Source organism: Hippoglossus stenolepis, chromosome 9, assembly GCF_022539355.2.
Source record: "Hippoglossus stenolepis isolate QCI-W04-F060 chromosome 9, HSTE1.2, whole genome shotgun sequence".
Taxonomy (NCBI): Eukaryota; Metazoa; Chordata; class Actinopteri; order Pleuronectiformes; family Pleuronectidae; genus Hippoglossus; species Hippoglossus stenolepis.
Window position 1 is genome coordinate 22,164,338 of NC_061491.1, and position 20,271 is coordinate 22,184,608.

Here is a 20,271-nt window from a genome sequence, read left to right on the forward strand (position 1 = left end):
CCTTCACCCACCCCTCCATTGGCATAGTGGCGAGTAGATAATGACTGAATTTTCATTTCTGGGTGAACTATCCCTTCAAGCCCACTACAAATTAACTGGATACTAGTGGATAACTAATTAGCAATATTTCAACCACAACAATGATTCAAGGCATCGTAAAATAAGTTGTAGAGGCACAAAGACTCAATCTTCTTGAGTCATGGCTCAAGAATCATGACGACATGTCAAATACAGGAAAACTGCTTTTTCAAGATGGACCAGTGTCACGATTTGAGCCGTTCATTGATTGTACATAAAACAAGCCCGAGGCAAACGGCACAAATACCTGAAATGAGACGAGAAACATGAGACCTGCGAGTTGGGAGACATTATTCTTTAGGTGCTATGTACAAACAGTATCACTTTACACCAACACACTAAATAAGACTTGTTCTCAAGAGACAAACACACAAAGCCAGTCTTGGTTTTCAATCAAGCTTTTAATGAAAAGATCATAAAATAACAGTTTATTTTTCCTCACTGCTGTACATTAAGACTGCAAGGTTGTGAGTGCTGAGGTCAGCTGTATTACACTTTTATGACACTTTGAGTTTGCGAGCCCCATCGCTATGCACGGCGGTGGCTCTGACCTGAATACGAGCTCTCTGAGGAGTGGAGATAAAGAGAGAGCCCAGCCTGGGTGCTGCCAAAAGCCACAGAGAGGGGGTCACAGAATCCCACCTTAAATACTGCTGTGTGTGTGCGCATGTTGGGTTGTGTGTGTTTGAAGTCTAGACGATTGCATCTGTCTTGTGTCGCGTGAGCGGAGGTGTATGTGCGTGCATGCCAGCAAAAGTGCACCTGGGTGCGTACACCTTTGCATATGAAGTGTTGTTTGCCAGGGGGCTTCTTGGCCTTTAATTATTCATCGGCAAAGACACTACATGTCCATTCCAGAGCCTCTCAGCCCACGGATCCTGATACATTATTGAGAGGCTGTTCCTGAAGAAAATGGACCAGAGAGGAAGCTTGATACACCCACTTCATGGGCACCTCCACTAAATCAACTCTTCAAGTACTATTTTTTATTTTAGCAGCTCATCGTGTCTTTCCATTAACGCAGAGCACATCAAGGTGACACCGTGCCTTCAGAAATTTACAAAACAGATGTAAATTAAAGGTTATATATGAAAATATGCTGCTACAAACTCGATTTTAGAAAAGATATTTTGGTTACAGATGGACGGCAAAGAAAAAAGTATAAATAGTGAGATTTACTACAATGAAAAACCAACAGCACATTTCTGTAAACAACAAAGGTTTTGAGGTAATTTGGTGTTTTTTTTGTTTTAGTCACTACTGCACACTGTCAGCGGAGGTACAGTTAATACTTATGTGAAATATAAAATGCAGCAGAGCAGAGGGTACGGTCGCCTGTGCATCAACAAAGATTACAGAGGGTCAAAGGGCTAAAGCAAGGGGTCAGGTGAATCTGAGATAAAGCAAGGGACAGTAAAGCTTAGACGAGGTTTAATGGCACTGGGGGCCATTTTAAAACTGGCTTTGGTTCAGTCTGCCGAGGTAAGAAGGAACATCTCCATAATAACTGGACAGACCAGCCCCTCGACTATACAAATGCCTGGAGAGGATGGTAGGAGCAACAACCGTACATTGTGTAACAACAATGCCAAGAAACGAGATGGAAACTTGAATGCTAAGAGCCGAGTGCAGCCTCGGTTGAGTTTCCTGCTTTGTAAGTTCATTTTTAAAGCTTTTGTAACACTGCATAATGATATGATATTCCAACAGACACACAGCAACAATGAGGAGGTAAGAAAAGAACGACAAAGAGTCGACTGTTAGTTAAATGGGAACTGATATGAGAGCGTCCGGGTCTTCCCAGAGGCTTTGAAAAACATACAAAGTGCACTTAGTAAAGCTATCTCACCCAAGGTTTCTACAATCCTCCAACGTGGAGCTAACAGACACTAAATAAACAACAACATAGAACATCACGTAGAACAGATGGAAGAAGTGGCAAGTGGTTTAAGACTGTAACAATAGTCGCGGAGGAATACGAGTGTTCGGCGGAGAGGAAAGTTGAGTATGTGCATGTTTCTGCTGTGTGAATGTGTGTTTTGAATGGCAGCAGCATGGCAACACCCAGGGAGAGCAAGTTTGAAAAGATACAGTAGCCTCCGTTCTGCACAGGCAGGTCGCAGCGTCCTGCCTGTGTCCACAGACACACACACACACACACACACAAGGGGTTAAAGTTCAACTCCCCTGGTGTGCAGTCATCCAGCGAGAACTCAAGAACACACAGGATCAAAAAACACCCATAGTGAATTAACATTGAAATCAAAACCCTACAGACTGTCAGGTGTAACTGAGAAAAGATGATATTAAATGCCATAGACCATTTTTTGAGTTTGGAAAAAAACAACAAAAAAACAACATCAGTTCTCCCACATAATAGTCAACTTCACAGATTGTGGTTAATGGCTATGTATTGTGTCTCATTTTTGATTCTCAGCTTGAAATCCTTTAAACGAAAATAGAACAAAAGAAATGGGGTCCTGCCTCCACCTCAGTCTCACACACTGAGCTAATTCTTTGCAGAGGTGAGGGCAGGACCGGAAATAAATACATTCATCACTGACAATAGACATTTGATAAAAAAAGAACACTGTCGATAAGTGTTTGCACCAACTTTGTATGAGGCTCGGCCAGCCAGAGGTTTGTGCTGCTTTCACCCACAGATCACAGGCAGCTAAAGAAAACGCTTTCAAAACATCACCAAAGCAGTAAAAATAACATTAACATTCACAGTTAAGACAACCAGATAAGCCTGTTTACATGCAGTGAACAAATCAACGCTACATTCTCCGGATAGGTTTCAAGAACCGCCAGCATAAGAGATGTACCATGTTACTAAAACCACCCAAATCACTCCACCCACCCACTCCTACATATTAAGAGACCCAAGCAGCAGAGGTAGTCCTCGAGTGCACTTGGGTATAAACACAGACACACAACATTCAGCTAAAGACCCCGACTAACAATGCCTTTTGATTAATACATCAAGGATGCACTGCACACCCCCATCGCCGCAGTCCCATCTGAAGACAGGCCAGAGGGCAGGGGGACTGGGGCGCAAGGTCACCCCAAAGCCAGCTGGCAGAGGAGGGGTGGGGGTGGGGGGGGGGTTCCCCAAAACCGCACACCCCTCCCATTAATTGAATATGCAGCAGTTCACCCCATGTTTGACGCTATGCTTTTATTTTGGCAGCAGCCTCTGTGGTGAAGCATCATTTGAAAAAAGAAAAAAAAAAAAACTAAACAAAACACAAAACCACCTCTCTGGTTGGCCGAGCCTCAACTGAGGTCTGTAAAACTGTAAGAGTTTATGTAAACAATGAGATAAATACATGTTTCTTTTTAGAGCCACACATGGTTCCATAATCATTCAAATGTGCTTTGGTTTAAAAAATAGTTTGTGGATTTGGGTATGAGCTTTTTTTTTTTTTTTTCTTCTTCTTAGTTCTTTGTACAACTTTGCAACTATTTCTGAACATACTGTGTTACTAACTAAAATGTAGACTTGTTTCGAGCTGCCTCGCCTTTGTCAAGGCTCTTTGTGTTAGTTGATAAAGTACCCCCCTGTTTGTCTTAAATATGAAACTAGTGTTCTGCTTTTCCCATATGATTAAAATACAGAGAAATCGATACAATACTATGTCTTACAAATGTAGCTGAGAGTCTGCATTCACAGATGCAGAACAATCCCTGAAGTATTTGAATAGTAGTAGTACTAGTAGTAGTAGCAATAGTAGTAGTAGTAGTAGTAGTAGTAGTATGGTCACAGTTTGGAGTTCGTAGTTTCTTTTCTTTCTTCGTTATGTCAAGCAAGCAAGCATTCAAATGCAGCTGCAAAGTCTTCTGCAGAGATGGCTCGAGATCTTGTACAAAAACACCTTTTGCACGACAGACATTACGCTGTACTGCAGTAAGTGCTGACAAGTACAATGACGTTTGAAGGCAATGCATTGTGGACTCCCGCTTAAGCTAGAAGAGATCACAAGCAACAATGGATCAGGCGATAAATAACATGTTCGTGGTTGGAGGGGGTGGGGGTTTGGGGAGTGTGGAAATTTCATAGATGTACCATGCAATCACTAAAAAAAGCAACTGCTCAACCGCAAGACGCCAAACATCCAACAGAACCAGGTAACAACTTAGGGAGTCCAGGACGCAGGTACCTTAAACGGTAGTGATGTTTGTAACTGTAGCTGATAACAAACATTTCACAGACCATAACATGAGGACGAAAAAGAGGAATTAAAAAAAAAAAGAAAATCAAGAAGACAGTTAAACCAACATAAGAGAGGAATGCCTATACCAAAAACTTGTAGTGAAGGTTCATGCTCCACAGCGTAACTGTTCAGAGTCGATACACTGGACAGGTTTCAGTGAAACCTACAGACAACAGAGGGGTCATTCATTCCCATTTTGCTTATGATGAGGTAAAGCTTTAGAGGTTTAAAATAATTTAAATTCACTCTGTGATATAATGAAATACAATCAGGTACAAAAGGATGGTGCAGGAGACGATGAGTTGTCCAGCTGTCCAGTGCATCTCTGCTTCTCCCTTCTAATTACAAGTTTCCACAAGTCTGGCTCAAAAAACTAACAAGCAACTTGAACTTCACATTAAAATTCTGATTATAATTCCTATCTTTTTTTTTTTGCTTTTTGTATTTTTTTTTGGTCTGAACAGAACACATACAATGTCATCAAGTCCTGTTTTTAAAGTCAGGGAATATAAAGTGATAAGGACTCTGAAAACAAACAAAAGGAAACAACAAAAAAAAAAAACATGTACAGGGAACATGTTTTAAGCTTTACCGGTTTCATCAGGTGGTAAAGTTTACATCATACCAGCCCACCAATCAGCACAAGCTTTCCTTGCAAACAACAAGAAGCTTCCTCAGTCTCAGAGTCATTGGCCAAAACTCCATCAAAAGAGAGGATTTCTTTGTCTGGACTTGGAATATAATTCATAATTTGTTTTTATACAGCAAAAAAAGAATCAAAAGCAAAATAATTTAGTATGCTATATATCTTAAGTACATCTTTTTAAAAACTTTGGTTATGAACTTGTCTAGCAATGTTTGTTAGTTAGCTCTGTTCTCCTCAACATTCATAAGATCTTTGGAACACTATACATCTAAACTAACTAACTCACTAACTAACCACTATTTGCTCCAGGCAGGAAGCTACAGTACACTTTGAGGTGGGGCCACACTGAGCAGGGCACCCGAAAAGCTATAGTTGACAAGAAAAAGCAACAGCTAAAACAATATTAATGTGTAAAATCTATGAGCATTAAAAAAACCTGTGTTGAGAGATGGGCAGGTTAAAGCATCAGGTGAAAAGTTACCATAATCTACACACTTTTTACAATTAATTACATAGGAACTTTCAACTAATCAACATAGAGTTCGTAAGAGTAATCAGAGGTAGCGAGGTCACAAGCCTATATAAATAGACTTTTCTTTTTTTTTTTTCTGAGGGGAGGAAAGCTATACAGACAAAAAAAATAAAATAAACGTACCCGCTGAACGTAATGTTCAGGCTAAAACACCCTTTTCTTACCCTCATTAAACCCCACCCACCCCCCAAACCAGATCCCTCCCCTCCACAAGAAAAATCCCAAGACCTTCCAGTTTAAACATTCACTGAAACATTACAAGTTCTTTAAGTAAAACAAGTACCGCAAAGGGTTCATCTTTCCAACCAGGATTAATTCCTGGAAGCACTAGCAGGCAAAGCTGAAAACAATCCTCTCTATATCACTGTGCACAGCTGTAGAGAAGGACTTGGAGAATCTGTGGTCTGTAAAAACTCAAACTTAATCCAATGTTATCCCACCATGAACCTTCTTTCAGGACTTTCAGTTAAAGCATGCAGATGGTCCCGAACCCAGTTATCCCTCCTCGTACATACAGATCCCCGTCACCAACGTAACAGAGGACATAAAGCTGTCAGGGTAAAAATAATCTTTTAGCTGAATTATTGCCAGTTTTGTTTGCACGGGTTTTTGGTCAAAACAGCACTGAAGTGCAGAGGGGACTCTCGAGTTAATCTGTCTGAGGAACAATCTGAAAAACTCAGAGACTCAATGCTCAAAGGTAGAGGAGAGGAAGGTTGCTGAGGGGTATGAGGTGAGGGGGTTTGACATTATATTAGTTCCCACATTCACATTTGAGAGACTTGCAACGCAGACCAGAAGTCTTGCCACTCCACCATGGCTTTCGTGACTTTGGAGAGTGACAGGAGTACATTGTTCATCTAGAACTCCTGAGAGGTGAGCGAATGATATAAACGACGACACGATCCCTGCGTCAACGAGATCCCACCGTCACCAAGAGCCCACGGTGGCTAACAGCAACATCATTCACTTAGCCATGGTGTCGTAAACTGGAATTCATATGTAGAACTATGCGAGTCTGCATGTGAATGCGTTTGTGTGCGTTTCTTTGCTTTTGAGATGGAAAAAAAAGGTAGAGAAATGTTTTTTCGATTCCCAGAGTTCTTTGGCTTGATGCATTTCTAAGAGGGTGAGGTGTGCATTCTCAGGTGACTGATGAGGTTGCGCTGCTGGGTAAACTTCCCCCCGCATAGCTGGCATTCGTACGGCTTCTCCCCAGAGTGGACCCGCATGTGCTCTGTCAGACGGTACTGGCGTGTGAACCTCATGCCACACTCTTCACATGCAAACGGCTTGAGGCCAAGGTGGCTGCGCATGTGGCGCGTCATGGTGCCTCTCTGGGTGAACATTTTGCCACAGATGTTGCAGGGGAAGGGCCTGGTCAGCCAGTGGCTCTTTTCGTGTTGTCTCAGTGTTGCCGGGTCTTTGTAGCTCTTACTGCAGACTGTGCACTTGAATGGACGCGTTTCGGAGCCAAAGTTGGAGGGACCCACAGGGGCAGAGAGGTCCTCCGCCTCCTCCTCGTCTTCCTCTTTCACGAAGGTCCCCCCCTCTTCTTTGATGTAGAGCTCATCCTCAGTGTGAGTCTCCACGTGAGCGTTGAGCTGCTCGGAACTGGGGAAGCCCTTACCACAGGGAATGCACACGTAGAGGTTGTCTCCGAATGCTGGCTCAAACCCTTCCTGCCTGTACACATAGTTGGCGCTCTGAGTTCCCCCTCCTGTTCCTCCTCCACCTCCGGCACTCTCTCCATCACTTTGACCGCTCTCATCGCTGTGGTCCTGGCCATTCTCTCCTCCCTCTTCCTCATCTTTACACTGGAACGACTGGTCCGAGGCGAAGCTGCTACCACTGCCTCCTCCCACGCCAGAGGAGCGGCCATCTTTAGGACCCACAATCACCCCATTAACCAGGGGCTTTTCGTGGTCTTCAGACTTCAAACCTGACGCCTCTCTCTTGGGCCATTCGTTCTTGCGAGCGCCTTGTCTGGATTTCTTCTGGGGTGGGGGCCCGTCGGGCTGGTTTGGGGTTTCCTCTGAGGTTTTTGAGGAAGGGTTGAGCTCCATGGTTTCTGTGTCTGCACCTGGTAGGGTGGCAGAGGAGTCATCCAGTGAGGCACTGTTGGTTGTGGATACTGAGGCAGATTGAGGGGATTCTTGGGAGTTGCTGTGTGGGCTGAGGGCGTCGGTGGCTGTGCCCGCAGAGGGAGGGCTCTTCTTGGACAGGTCTAGTCCAAGGTCGGGTTCCCCAGCACTCCCTCCACTGCTGAGGTTACCATTACTGCTGCCATTTCCCGCGTTCCCGTTCTTCCCAGAGCTGCCAACAAACATCTCATCATCTGACAGTTTGTCCCGAAGGCCTTCATCTGGCTGTGGCTGGTCAGCGTCAGAGGGGGTTGGAGGATAGTGGTTCTTGGGGCCAGCAGGGGTAGAGGAGGAAAGTCTCTGGTTGTTGAGGCGTAAGCGGCTATGGGGACCTGGCGTGGAGGGTTTACCTGGCAGAGGTTTCCCACCACTGCGCTTGAGCTTCTTTCTGCACAGAGCAGCAAGGTCATGGAGCTGGAGGTAGCTGGCTGCTGTTAAGAGGGCACTGAAGTTCTGCTCACTGCTCTGGTCCGATGAGGACAGGAGCTTCCCAGTGTAGATGAAGTCCAGCACTTGTCTAAATACAGAGGGATTAACCATCTCTGTATCCAGGTTAATGAGGTTATCGTGGAGGACCAAAGATTTGAAATAAATGCTGCTTGCGGCCAGGATGTTCTTGTGGGCACGGAAGAGCGCATTCTCCACCACGATGATAACATCACACAGGAAGCCCTTGGCTCTCTGCTGGTTGAGTTGCAGCAGCAGGTGTTTGGCATGATTTGGCAGTTCCATCTCCACCTTCCTTCCTTCCTTCCTTCTTTCCTTCTCTCGCTCGCTCTCTCTCTCTCTTCCTACACGAGCACCACCTGAAGCTGAAAGAAAAACAATGAAAAAGATCATCAGTGTTACATTGTAGACATGAAGCAGTGTTAGATTACAACTACATTTTAGTTTCCATCTTTCAAGCATCTATAACTGAGAATTTTGGAAATGATGCAGGTTTCATTTAGAAACTCCAGAGACGAGAGTTATTCAGGACAAGCTGAAATGGAGACGTTTGAAAACGATGATGCCATCACCTGCGTTCACTTCCTGATTGCTTGTTATATGTCACAACAGGACTCAGAGCTGTGAATACAGAGCATTGCTAACACTTATTAGCGGCTCCACCTTCTCGTCTCTACAAGACACCACTACTCTTATTTTTGTTGTCACTGTTGCTATGTAATGCTATATGTTGTTATACTGGTACGCTCATGTGTACATGAGTGGTCATGTGATATGTGTTTTCATGTCAGTGTGGATGGGTGATTACTTCTGATAGTTCGCTGATCTGGATGAAGATCATTTTAGTTCTTAAACTGTTATGGATGCATCCTCAGACTGATGCTGTGTCAAATAACAGATAGATACAGAATGTAAGGCAGGGAAAATAATTAAAAGAAAAGTAATTTTTCCACATTTAAATTGATACTGTATAATAAAAAGTAAAATAAAAAGACCAAGCAATGCATGCAAGCGTATTAGATGGGCCGTGCACAGGCTTAATGGCAGAACAGTTTGCTTTGCTCGAATGCAGTGTGGTTTTGTGCAAGTCTGATATAAGTTCTACTTTACTGCAGCCTGTAGTAGGATTCAAATTCAATACAGTTTTTTTTTTTAATTACAGTTGCGATGCTAACATCCGACATATCTCACAATAAGCCGGGATGTGTCATGACTCCCACTGTGAGAACATCAATGCAAGCTTTTAGCTCTCTGAGGGATATTAGCAAACTGTTAGCACAGCGTGCCACATAATCCCACAGCAGCTCGGAAACTGGAACCCTTCCCTCCCTCTCGTCTTCCTTTTTAAACAAATTGCAACCACACATGGATCAAGTTCTGATTGCACACATTGCCACAGTTCTGGCACAAAAGCCAAAGGGCGGAGAAGAACAAAGGGTAAAGTAACTACTTTTGTAAAGGTGGCTCCTCTCTGCTTCTCTTCCCTATCTCAGCGGAGCAACTCTAGTTTCGGTGGGGTGCCCTCTTTGGAAACGTGGCTCACCCTAGACCCATTAGGTCATGGTAATGTCAGCCCTGCCCCATTGTCTCTGGGTGGGGGGTGTCGGTGGCACAGCAGGGCCTGGGGGGAGGGATTAGGTGACACCTGAGCAGGTAAAACTACACAGGAGCTGGGGCAGAAGGGGGGGTAGTGGTTGGTGGGTTGCTCAAAGACAAGGACACTACCACCTGATCCTCCAGAGAGGCCCTCATTTATGGAATTAGGGCATGAATCTCATACACCGGTAAACTATACACTGACTAACTATTACTAACCACCGTGCTCCACTTCTGTTCTGACACGGAAAACATAGACATGTGCAACAGTGGTGTTTGTCAGTTGAGGCAGCATCAGGGTCAGTCCCCGACTCGTGTTAAACACGTTTTAAAAGCTCTGGGCACGCTGGGAAAACGAACATACATCTTTAATGCCCCTCATCAGGGCAGGGTATACCGTATTACAGGAGATTACACGGTAATGCAGAGAAATGCTCGGCTCAAGCTGTAAATACAGATGAAAATGTGCCATTTCAATGCAGTGCCAACTAAGAGATTAACCGAAAACCACATTCTATATATGTAACAGGAAAGAATGCAGTGATTCCTCAACTTAGGTTTGAGAGACAGACGTGTGAAGCCTGAATACGACGACATAAAAGTGACATTTTAGTAGTTCTCCATCACCATGTTTAGCTGAATCAGTTCCTATATATTCAGCTTGAATAAACAAGTTATTTAACAAGCATATGTTGGATCTATATGCTTCCCCAAGGACTGTGACATTTACAGACTCCAAAGAGAGAACAAAAACCACCAAACTGAAGAAGACGTGAATGAAGGAGGGGGATCTGTTAGACGTGTCTGGTCAGGACGGCAACAACAACCCTGGTGAAATTAGTAAAAAGGGAGATGTCTGGCTGATGAACCAAAGCCAGCCCTGTTGGAACAGTCAGGGTAGCAGATACAATCAGCTGGAGTGATCATTACTCCCAGCTCCAGGCCTGGGCTTGCCTCCTCTGCTTTGACACTTCAAGTCATGGTCTTCTTCCCCTCCCCCGTCTTTCCGCTGCTCCTCTCTATCCTCCCACCCTCACCAGCCTCTTGCCGGGCACTCAGACACATCCCAGGAACAGTTTTGTTGTCCCCCCAAAACGTGAAGCACAATGAGCCATTCTGCAATACATAACCAAAGATCTGCAGTTGGGTCGCGGAGTGTGCTGCAGGAGCGTATGGCACTCGACCCTGCAGGCGGTAAGGGAGAGGAGGGCTGCTGGAGAGAGAAGGGCCTCTGCTATGATGCCAGCCAGGAAGCCATATATCAGTCAAGTCTTTCTCTTACCATACACACACACACACACACACACCTCTGCAGGCTTTATGGGGGGATTCAAGAGGCTTTTCCAGCAGACCAACATAAAAGGGGGCTGGGCTCGGAGTAGAGGAGCCAGCTCAGGAGAAAAAAAAAACACCTCTCTCCCCACCCCCCCTCCTCATCCTGAGTTCTCTCCCTCTCTCTCTCCTCCCCCCATCACCCACACAGCTACCCTCTCCCCCTGGCCCCTCCAGTGCTGTGCCGTGCCGGCTGGATTCCAGGGAGCTGCTAATGGATTACGGCTGATCTATATGCAGCTAGGGTGGGACACGTGTAGGCCCAGCTCCCCTTCCAGTGGTGCTGCCCAGGAAAACAGGCTTAATACCACAGGGGAGAGATCGGTCTGCACCATCATGGCAGCTCCATCTGCGAGTGCTCGGAGGTCTTTGCAGACTCCCACTACCATACTGAGGCTGTTCTTCTGTTACAGTGGAACCATTAGAAAGACGATACTGCTCGAACAGCTAGAATTGTGTTTCTAGTATGCAGGATGACTAGTTCACGTGTGTGTTTTTCAAATTGACAGGTAGCATTTCCTGCAAGGTGGGATTCTTGCATTATTATACCCTATGCAAAAGCTGACAGGGGGGTTGAGAGATGGCATAGGAGCTGGTCAGGAGAGCCACGAGAAACGACACCAAATATGGCACCACATACCAACCAAAGCCAGCCCTGGGCTTGGACTGCAGACCAGGGTAGATGTTGCCCTTCAAGCGCAGCCACGGGATCAACTTACTTTGCCTGCACTGTTAACCTTTTCAAAAAGTGATTGTGGCATAATGATAGAGGAGCCAAGCTCATTTAAAAAACACAGCAACCTACTGTTTGGCTTCAACCTTGGCTGGTTTCAGGGGCCTGCTGACGAGGAGATGAGCCGACAGGGATGTTTGCGCAGACTTGACAGACAAGTTCAGGATAACATATCCGTGTGTTTGATTGGGACCGAAAACATGGTGAGCATCAAAGTGCCCCCAGCGGTGAATTTATCTCAAGTCTTCTTTAAATTAAATTGGTTACACGAGAGAGCCGGACGAGCTGCTTTGACTTCATTTACCGCGGCCTGTCAGGGCATCCTTTTCCCAAGGAGTTTACGGATTAAACAGTGAGCTGGTAAAACTTTCAGGAGTCTGTGTTCACGCAGCGAAGGTGACGGAGAGCAGTGGGCTGTGGCACTAATCTCCTGAGCAGAGGGTAGAGAGCCAGGAGAGAGGGCAGAGGTGAGGCAAAGTCCTGTGGCGCAATAACAAAACACACCCTACTACTGTGAAAGGTCATCTGCTAACAACCAATCGAAAGCAAGACCGAGCAGGATTTTAAAAAAAACATATTCAACCTCGGTTTTATTGCAGGGATATATATTTTTTTTTTAACGACAATACCTTTAAACGATACAAAGTAACAAAACTGCGAAGGGTTGTCACGCTGTGCAATGAGGGATGGGCAGATGAGACGGATTTGCAGGTAAGCGGAAAGAGAGCCAATCATGTACACAAGCATAAGGCCTTGATGTGTGCGCACACTCACGGACAGTGCACTTAAACACAAGCACACAAGCACACAGCACACACACACCCAGAGAGGTGGGCAGAGGGAGTGGGGGAGGGGTTAGGGGGATGGTACAAAGCCAGTTTGAAATACAAACACAGAGCAACCACCTCAGAGCCATTTCAACATGGCTGACGCTGCTGCATGTGGGTAAGGTTGATCCAAGCAGGAATCGTGGGGACTGCGATTATCCGAGTTTCGGTTCGCTCACGAGTGAAAGGATGGCTCACAACACAACGAGGAGATTAAACCGAACGGCTGTGCTTTTCACCGACTCTTCACCACCCTGCGTGTTCCATTGCACCTGTGTTATATCTGCTGCACCAGAGGAAACACCGTAAACATCTCTGTGACACCATCATTTCAGTTTTAAGACATCACTTAGAAACTTTACTTCACAGCAACTGCGGAAAATAAAAACTAATTATAACAGGTTACGGGTAGAATAGTAATTTTCCTCCCATATCTTTTTTTAAACTGTGAGCATTTGGCTTCGAGAGAGAGAGAGAGAGAGAGAGAGAGAGAGAGAGAGAGAGAGAGAGAGAGAGAGAGAGAGAGAGAGAGAGAGAGAGAGAGAGAGAGAGAGAGAGAGAGAGAGAGAGAGAGAGAGAGAGAGGATCATGTGCATGTTTTACAAACAGATTACTGTTCCGCTGTGAAACCGACTCCTTTATTTCTGTTTGAATCGATAACAATGATGCACTTGTTCGAGCAATGATGTTTGCTTTCATCCTGCCACAGCGATACTTTCCCTGTCTCAAGTCTTTGTCATGGACACAAGTACAAACCTTTTCAGCCTCATATACATGGCAAAGAAATCCGGTTCCTCCAGCTGAAATCTATCAGAGTACACTGGGTTTTTTCTTAATCCTTTACCCTGATCGAACCTGTTTTTTGGTTTCCATAATGTTTAAGAAGTCAAGTTGCAGCAGAAAGTCAAGATATAAGAAAGTTATTTATCCACAATCAGCTTCAATCAAAACCAATCTTAGGTTTTTGCACTGAATGTAAAAACATGTCATAAAGTCTTGTATCGAATTTCCTCCAGTGATATATAAAAAGCTGGGCTATTCACCCAAGTGCCATGTAGAACACATATGGAGGTTGTTTTTTTTTTACAAGTAGAAACTACAGATGGTGAAATAAGTGAAATCTCCTGCTGTGATCTTTGCTTGAAATAAAAATCCGGCCAACACTCGTCTCTGTGGAAAATGGTTGAATAGCTCTGACGCAGAGCGTCTGCTGGAATTCTGGATCCAATTCTAGTCCTAATCTGCTCAGAAAAGCGGCAGGAGAGACGTCCTGCTGTAAAAAAGCTCAAAAACGTTAAGACGAGAGGTAAAGACTGATCTGTGCCGTCTCAGAGACCAGAGTTTGCTGCAGAACGGTTGGATATAAATACACGTGAGCGGTACATTACAGTGTCCCGGCTATAGTCTGGGTAGAAACCATCCAATTAAGACCAATCTTCTGTCAGGCAGTTCAGCCATGTTGCAGACAAACAAGTCCTGCCCAGGGTGCAGTGCAGTGAAAAGAGCCCGTCCATTTCATCACAGGAGGGGGTCAATGTCTGCTGTGTACCCCAGATGTGCCAGTGCTATGCAGCATGGGAAGAAAAGGCAAGAATCCCTTTCACACTCACTCGCAGCAAAAACACCTTTTTCTCCATTTCAGGACCTTCTTGCACCAGTGAAAAACAAAAAAAGCAATAGCGTGAGTCCAAACCTTTTTTTCTCCTCCTACATAACAACATAAACAATGAGCCATGAATGAAGGTGTTCAGTGGTGTGCATGTCAGCAACAGGTAATACTAGACACTAAAGCCACAGCCAAGTCTAGAGGGAGTAACAGGTGTACAAGTGTACTCTCTCATGCATGCAGAAACAGCACATACACACACACACCTTTCTCAAATGTCCCCTCCCCTTTATTGTTGTGATGGTGCTGGATACAGGGGCCTTACACTTCTCCCTGTTTCTATAAACCATGGCCAAGTCTCATTTAGTTCAACATTATTTATAGGCATGGGACCATTTAATGACAAGGTTAAAAAGGCGCAATAAAACCACAAGATATCAGATTACAAATGGACAGGACAGATCAGAATTTCAGATTTAAGATGAACTAAAGGTATGTGAATATTAAATATGCAGTGTACAGAGCTGACATTTATACGAAGCTAAAGCAGAAATGTCCAGCTACTCTCTTCTCATTTACAGAGACTCTTTCATTGTTAATGACTCCCACACTAAAGCAGCACCTGCTGAGTGAAAACACTAATAAGCACCTACATGATGTTGTTGTGCTATGTTTGTGTTCTACCTCGTCCCAGCTGGTTTCACCCATTCATCCGTTTGTTCCTCTCCTACACGTCGTTTCAACACAGTCAAAATCTGCAGCAACACTTCTCTCATTTACATGTTTTTGTTTCGGTGGCAATAGAAAATGTATGAAATAGTGAGTGAGACATGGGCCAATAAGACTCCATGTAGACTAGAATTCACCTCCAAACCATTCCCAAGCCGCTGTTAAAATCCTGCTTTCATTCCCTTGACATCATTCGACAAAATCCCAACACAACAGATGTACTGTGATTTCACTTATATTAACTTATATTTACGTAAAAATTATCTCTCAGTGAGAAACTTAGAAGCTCGTTCATGTCGACATCAGCTGCCGTGTGGTCAGTTGAATAAGATGCAATACACTGGCGAACGAGAGGAGCAAAGATTTGTCCAAAGAGTCCTTAGAGTTGTCGTGTTTGTTTTCGCTGAAGTCTTAAAAAGTCTGTAAATGTGACCACAAAAGGTGATAAGATGGCAACACAGCCTGTAAATGCCCCCTGGTGACGCAACAGAACCGGTTTTGCGCCAAATCATTTTGAAAGGTCAATGGCTGATGGGGAAACTCCAACACTCAGCCAGCCGAGCAATGGTGTAACTAGATCAGTCAGTGTGCAACAGCGTGTAACTGCGTATGTGGCTAGTTAACAAATAAAAGTACATTTAATCAAATAAAATGACATCTTACAAATGTATCTGGAGAGATCGAGAAAGAAATGCAGAGTACATGACTTTTCTTATAGGAATGAAAAATCGAGTGTTTTGAATGCGAGAGTTAATTTTGCTTTGCTAAAAGGTTCTAAAATGTAAACATGACTTATTTGGTCAAATAATAAGAGATGACATAGTTGGTTCTTGGTTAAATTTGCAACCTGAATGTGTGTTTACTGCTAAGAGAAGAAAGAGTAGATAAAAGATTTCTGTTGTTTGACTGAGATGAACAAATCTAGGTATTTAACATCTAACCCAGTCCCTGTTGACCTTTCTCATCTGTAAACTGTTGCTCTCTTTCCTGCTGCCGTGGGTTTGTGTATCGTCTATGCTGCATTATGTTTTGTCTCAGTTGCTGCATCCACAGAGCCCCTGAAGAAACCAAATAAAGATTAACACAAACGAGCAGTACTGGTTAGTAACTGCCAGACACACCCACACAAACACTGAATCTATCTGCGTACGCTCACTGAAAGCGAACTAATCAACCACTTCAATAACTAGCGAACATATGATTAGTGGGATAAAATGCCCTCTGTCTTGACAAAATGAACTCTGCTGATGAGATAAAACCCACATGACCTGATGCCTAATGCTTATGTTAAGGACAGAGGGCATGTTGGGCAAGGAGAGATCCTGCATGGTCCCAGGTTTTTACAGAGCTGCCACCCCCTCCCTCCTCCAGCCTTTACACAGTGCACAACCTTCTGGCTATCAGCACTACATTCCACAGACTGTCTTCTTCTTAAAGAACAACAACCCTGCCCCGAGGAGTTTTCCTTTTTTGCCACAGAACAAACCAAATTGCCCTCGAACAGAGCAGAACAGGCAGATCCGTGTAGATACGACAGCCCAGTGCCGCGATCTATAAGTCCTCGTACAACATGTCAGCAGAACATATAGCCTAAGTAGCCTTCTTACTGCATTGTGCTGCCCACACACACACACACGACACCGTAAGCCATGATCACAATGTACACAGGATACTATGTGTGTATTGAGAAGGGGAAGGGACAAGTAGGGTGAGGCAAGACCAACCGGCTGATCATGAGGATCATGAGGCACACACATGGGCCTCGAATTACCCTGCAGGCCCCACTATGTAGTCCATAGTAATCAATGAAACTAGTCACACTGATCAGTTGACTTGATTAAATTAACTTGTTTGACATTTATTACGAGACGCACCCATGTGTACATATGTTTATCTGACAGCACTTACAAGATGCTGATGCTTGGGCTGGGACATAGAATTACAGAAGACAACGATGGTTACTTAATGACACTTTATGGTCAAAGTTTCCTCTCAGTTCTCACTTTGTTGGGAGAAATTTGAACGTATTCCCACAAGAGTTACTAGTTTCTGCATACCTGTATAAGTCTGTAAGACAAACTGAAAATAAAGTGATCACATGAACAACAGACTCAGTAGATTGCCAGTCATCAAAGCTGCTACAGATGCAGCATTGTCACCATCAAATGCTCAAGGCAGCACGGCCAGGAGCATGACAACCCTCACCAGATTAAAGACAGTGGGGAAAGTATTTAGATGCACAACATCAAGCCTTGAAAACATTTCATCAATGCTGCCGGACAGCTGAAAAAGCAGAGTTCAGCTAATTGAGTGGCCAAATTTCAGGCTGGCAGGCGGAGCAACCGCACACTTTAACTACACTTCTGGGTGGGTGCAACCAGCCAAAATATAATCCTATGTAATCTTCAGGTTATAGGCTGCCGCACACTTCAACCCCTGAACGGGGCAACAGGGTGTGAAAACAGTTGGATTTATCTACGTATTGCACTAAAGTTGTGACCAGAGCCACAACAATGATGTAGAAATGTCTCGACGTTAAAAGAAAACTGTGAAAATGTTGCATTTGTCAAAACCTTGAACAAACCGTCAACCTAAAACGATTTAATGGAAACCACAACAAACAACAATCTCCGGGTATATAGTCTATGTGAAGAATAAAAAAAAAAAAAAACTGTTGACTTTGTGTGATTCTGCATCAAACAAGGCAATGAACAACTGTTCTGTTATGCATGAGGACAAAAAGACACTCACTGTGGCTTCAACCACACATTTTACACACAGACCTGACTGTTAATGGACAAGTGAGAACCTCTGACCCCTGGGGAGACACAACTTATCACTCATATCTCAAGACTGACACCTTTCAAGCAAAAACAGGCAAAGCTACTTTGAGAATTTACAATTCCTATAACGGTAACACACACCGTCCTCATAAAACTACAAGTACATCAGTACCATTCAGGATAGAACACAACAAAAGTCCCTGAATTACATCTTGTGTACTGAGTGATTTTACTTTGACAAAACAGACCTGTCCTGGAACTAGAAAATTGACACACACGCCAAAAAAAACAGCAGCCAGTCAAAGAAAACCACATTACTGACATTCCTGTGCCTTATTATCTCCATGCCCCTTGGTACTTTTAACAACTCTAATCACCTGAGGAGCCAGGCTGCCTTCACACCTGAGCACATACACTGCTTCAGTTGCTACTCTGGTGTTTGTGTTTGGCCAAATAATTAAAAATATATATAGATAGTCAACCTGATGTGACTACTGGGGTTAATTAGGATGATAATTGACGTGAGGAAATCAATACCATGCAACAGTGTTTCTGCAGAGGAGCACTCATGGGTCACAATGTAACGTTACACCCACACTGTAGCTGATCACAAAGATGGTCGATGTAAAGCAGCGGTGCACCTATAGGATATTAAGACATGCACAGTCCTCTGCATCAGGGGAATTCACGTTAATACGAGCCCACGTTTTAAAACCTGGCGTGCACGTTGCGCTGGGTATATTAGAAAGTAAATCCTGTTACATTATTTTGTAATTAGCCCTAAGTCTGAAGTGGCTTAACCTACATATAAACAATGAAGATGACACCGTATCTGCTGCAAAATCACTATGATTATCAGCGCGATTGCGCAATGTATCGTGCGTAAAAACCCACAGGATCAGCCCCCGGGAATCATTAAACGCAATGCATTTGTTTATTGTCGTACGTTATATCGTTACATGACAGCGATCGATTCACGCGAAACAGCGATCAGCTCGTTACCTTACATCGGGACGAACGATTCAATGAACTCAGTGGATTGAACCGGAGAGAGAAAACGTGGTAAAGTGTGTGAATATGTCTACGTGTGTGTGTGTGTGTGTGTGTGTGAAGCGCAGGGACGTTAGAGGATCCTTTTCTGTGGCTTTAACGTGCTTTGCCAGCCTGGTGGTTGTTTGGTACACACACACACACACACACACACACACACTCACACACTCGTCCAGTGAGGCATCTCTCTTTTCTAAAAAAAAAAAAAACGCACGACGCCAGATAATAAACGCCGCGACGTTTGCAAACATTTGTAAATGTGGATGGAACCGGAGCGGTGGTGGGGACGAATGAGGTGTGATTCCTCGGCTTGCCAAGCAGGCTGGTGTGGAGCCGGAGCAGGCACCGAGCGGAGCCCCCTTTTTGTTGGCACGCCGTGGAAAAAACAGCACCGAAAAAGCCCCCGCGATCCTTCCATCCGAGGGAAAAACAGCCATCCGGGGAGAAACGCGCACAAAAGCGGCTCCGCGGCGCGTTTACGCTCCGACTCAAAGACGAAATAGTGCGGTTAAATTACCTTCTTACATCGGTAGGGTCGTTCTCAAGCGTTCTTTGCCATCCTCTTGCTCATCTCACAGCCTTCGGGACGCCATGTTGCAAGCTTATGACGTTAGGCTTCCTCACCCCTGACCCACATTTGAATAGGAACCAGCCCAGAGTGCAGCAGAGAAAACATCCCACTGTGGGAGGGTTTGGCCACTTTCCTTCAGCCCCAGGACCCCTGGCAAGTTTACCTGCAAGATGGCAGGGGGAGAGAGAAGAAGGAGACGAGGAGGGGGATACGTGCTGTGTTCGGGGCCCGTTCCTTCCCAGCAGCTCCTGCTCCGTGCTGATAATACAGCTGAGTGCGGGGCTGCGCTGGGAAACATGTCTGACTTCATGAGGGTGCTGTGTGTGATTAGTATGAGTTCAATTAAAAAGAATAATAACATTTTTTTTTAAAGAGGGGGTTGGAGATTCACTTGCAATAATAAAAAAAACACGTGTTAGAAGGGGATGTATTAAAAATAAAGCATATTGTTGTTTTTTTAACACAAATGTTTGAATGAAGAATTCCAACATTAAAGAATCTAAGCTTTATTGATTTTATATGACTTCACTGTGTTTGGATATAAAAAGCTCTCTAGTGCGGCCCCAGATTAACTTGACATTTCTTGCGTTTTCTGTGCAAATCCAACATGTCATGTGTTTAATGCAGAAAGCAGCATTAACCGTGTGTATCCGTGGGATTGAAGATGATACTCTCAGTTCGAGATTAATCTCAAATCTGAATAAATGACATAATGTGTTGATCCACTCTGTGTTTGGCTTTCATAGACTCCATATATACAGATTATTTATACCCTGCATGTATTTGTCTATTATTTGAATTACATGTTTTTATTTTTATAAACATGTTTTTATTTCTGTGTAAAGCACTTTCAGCTGCATTTCTTGTAGGGACGGGGCTACACAATAAAGTTTATTACTGTTGTTATTGTGTTGATATTCTTTTCTGGATGTTGAGTTTGGTGATTTTAAACCTGAGTTGGCCTCCTGATGTAAAGGTGT

At 44.2% G+C, this 20,271-nt stretch overlaps 1 protein-coding gene across 1 annotated transcript; it reads right to left on the reverse strand.

Annotated features, from left to right (window-relative positions):
• Positions 1-460: 460 nt before the first annotated feature.
• On the reverse strand, positions 461-19,577 carry hic2 (hypermethylated in cancer 2). The gene is made up of 2 exons (XM_035166544.2): positions 19,238-19,577; positions 461-8,429 (listed from the first exon to the last, which is right to left on the reverse strand). Exon 2 carries the CDS (start codon positions 8,347-8,349, stop codon positions 6,595-6,597), a length of 1,755 nt encoding a protein of 584 aa, XP_035022435.1. The 5' UTR covers positions 8,350-8,429; positions 19,238-19,577; the 3' UTR covers positions 461-6,594.
• Between the last annotated feature and the right edge of the window lie 694 nt (positions 19,578-20,271).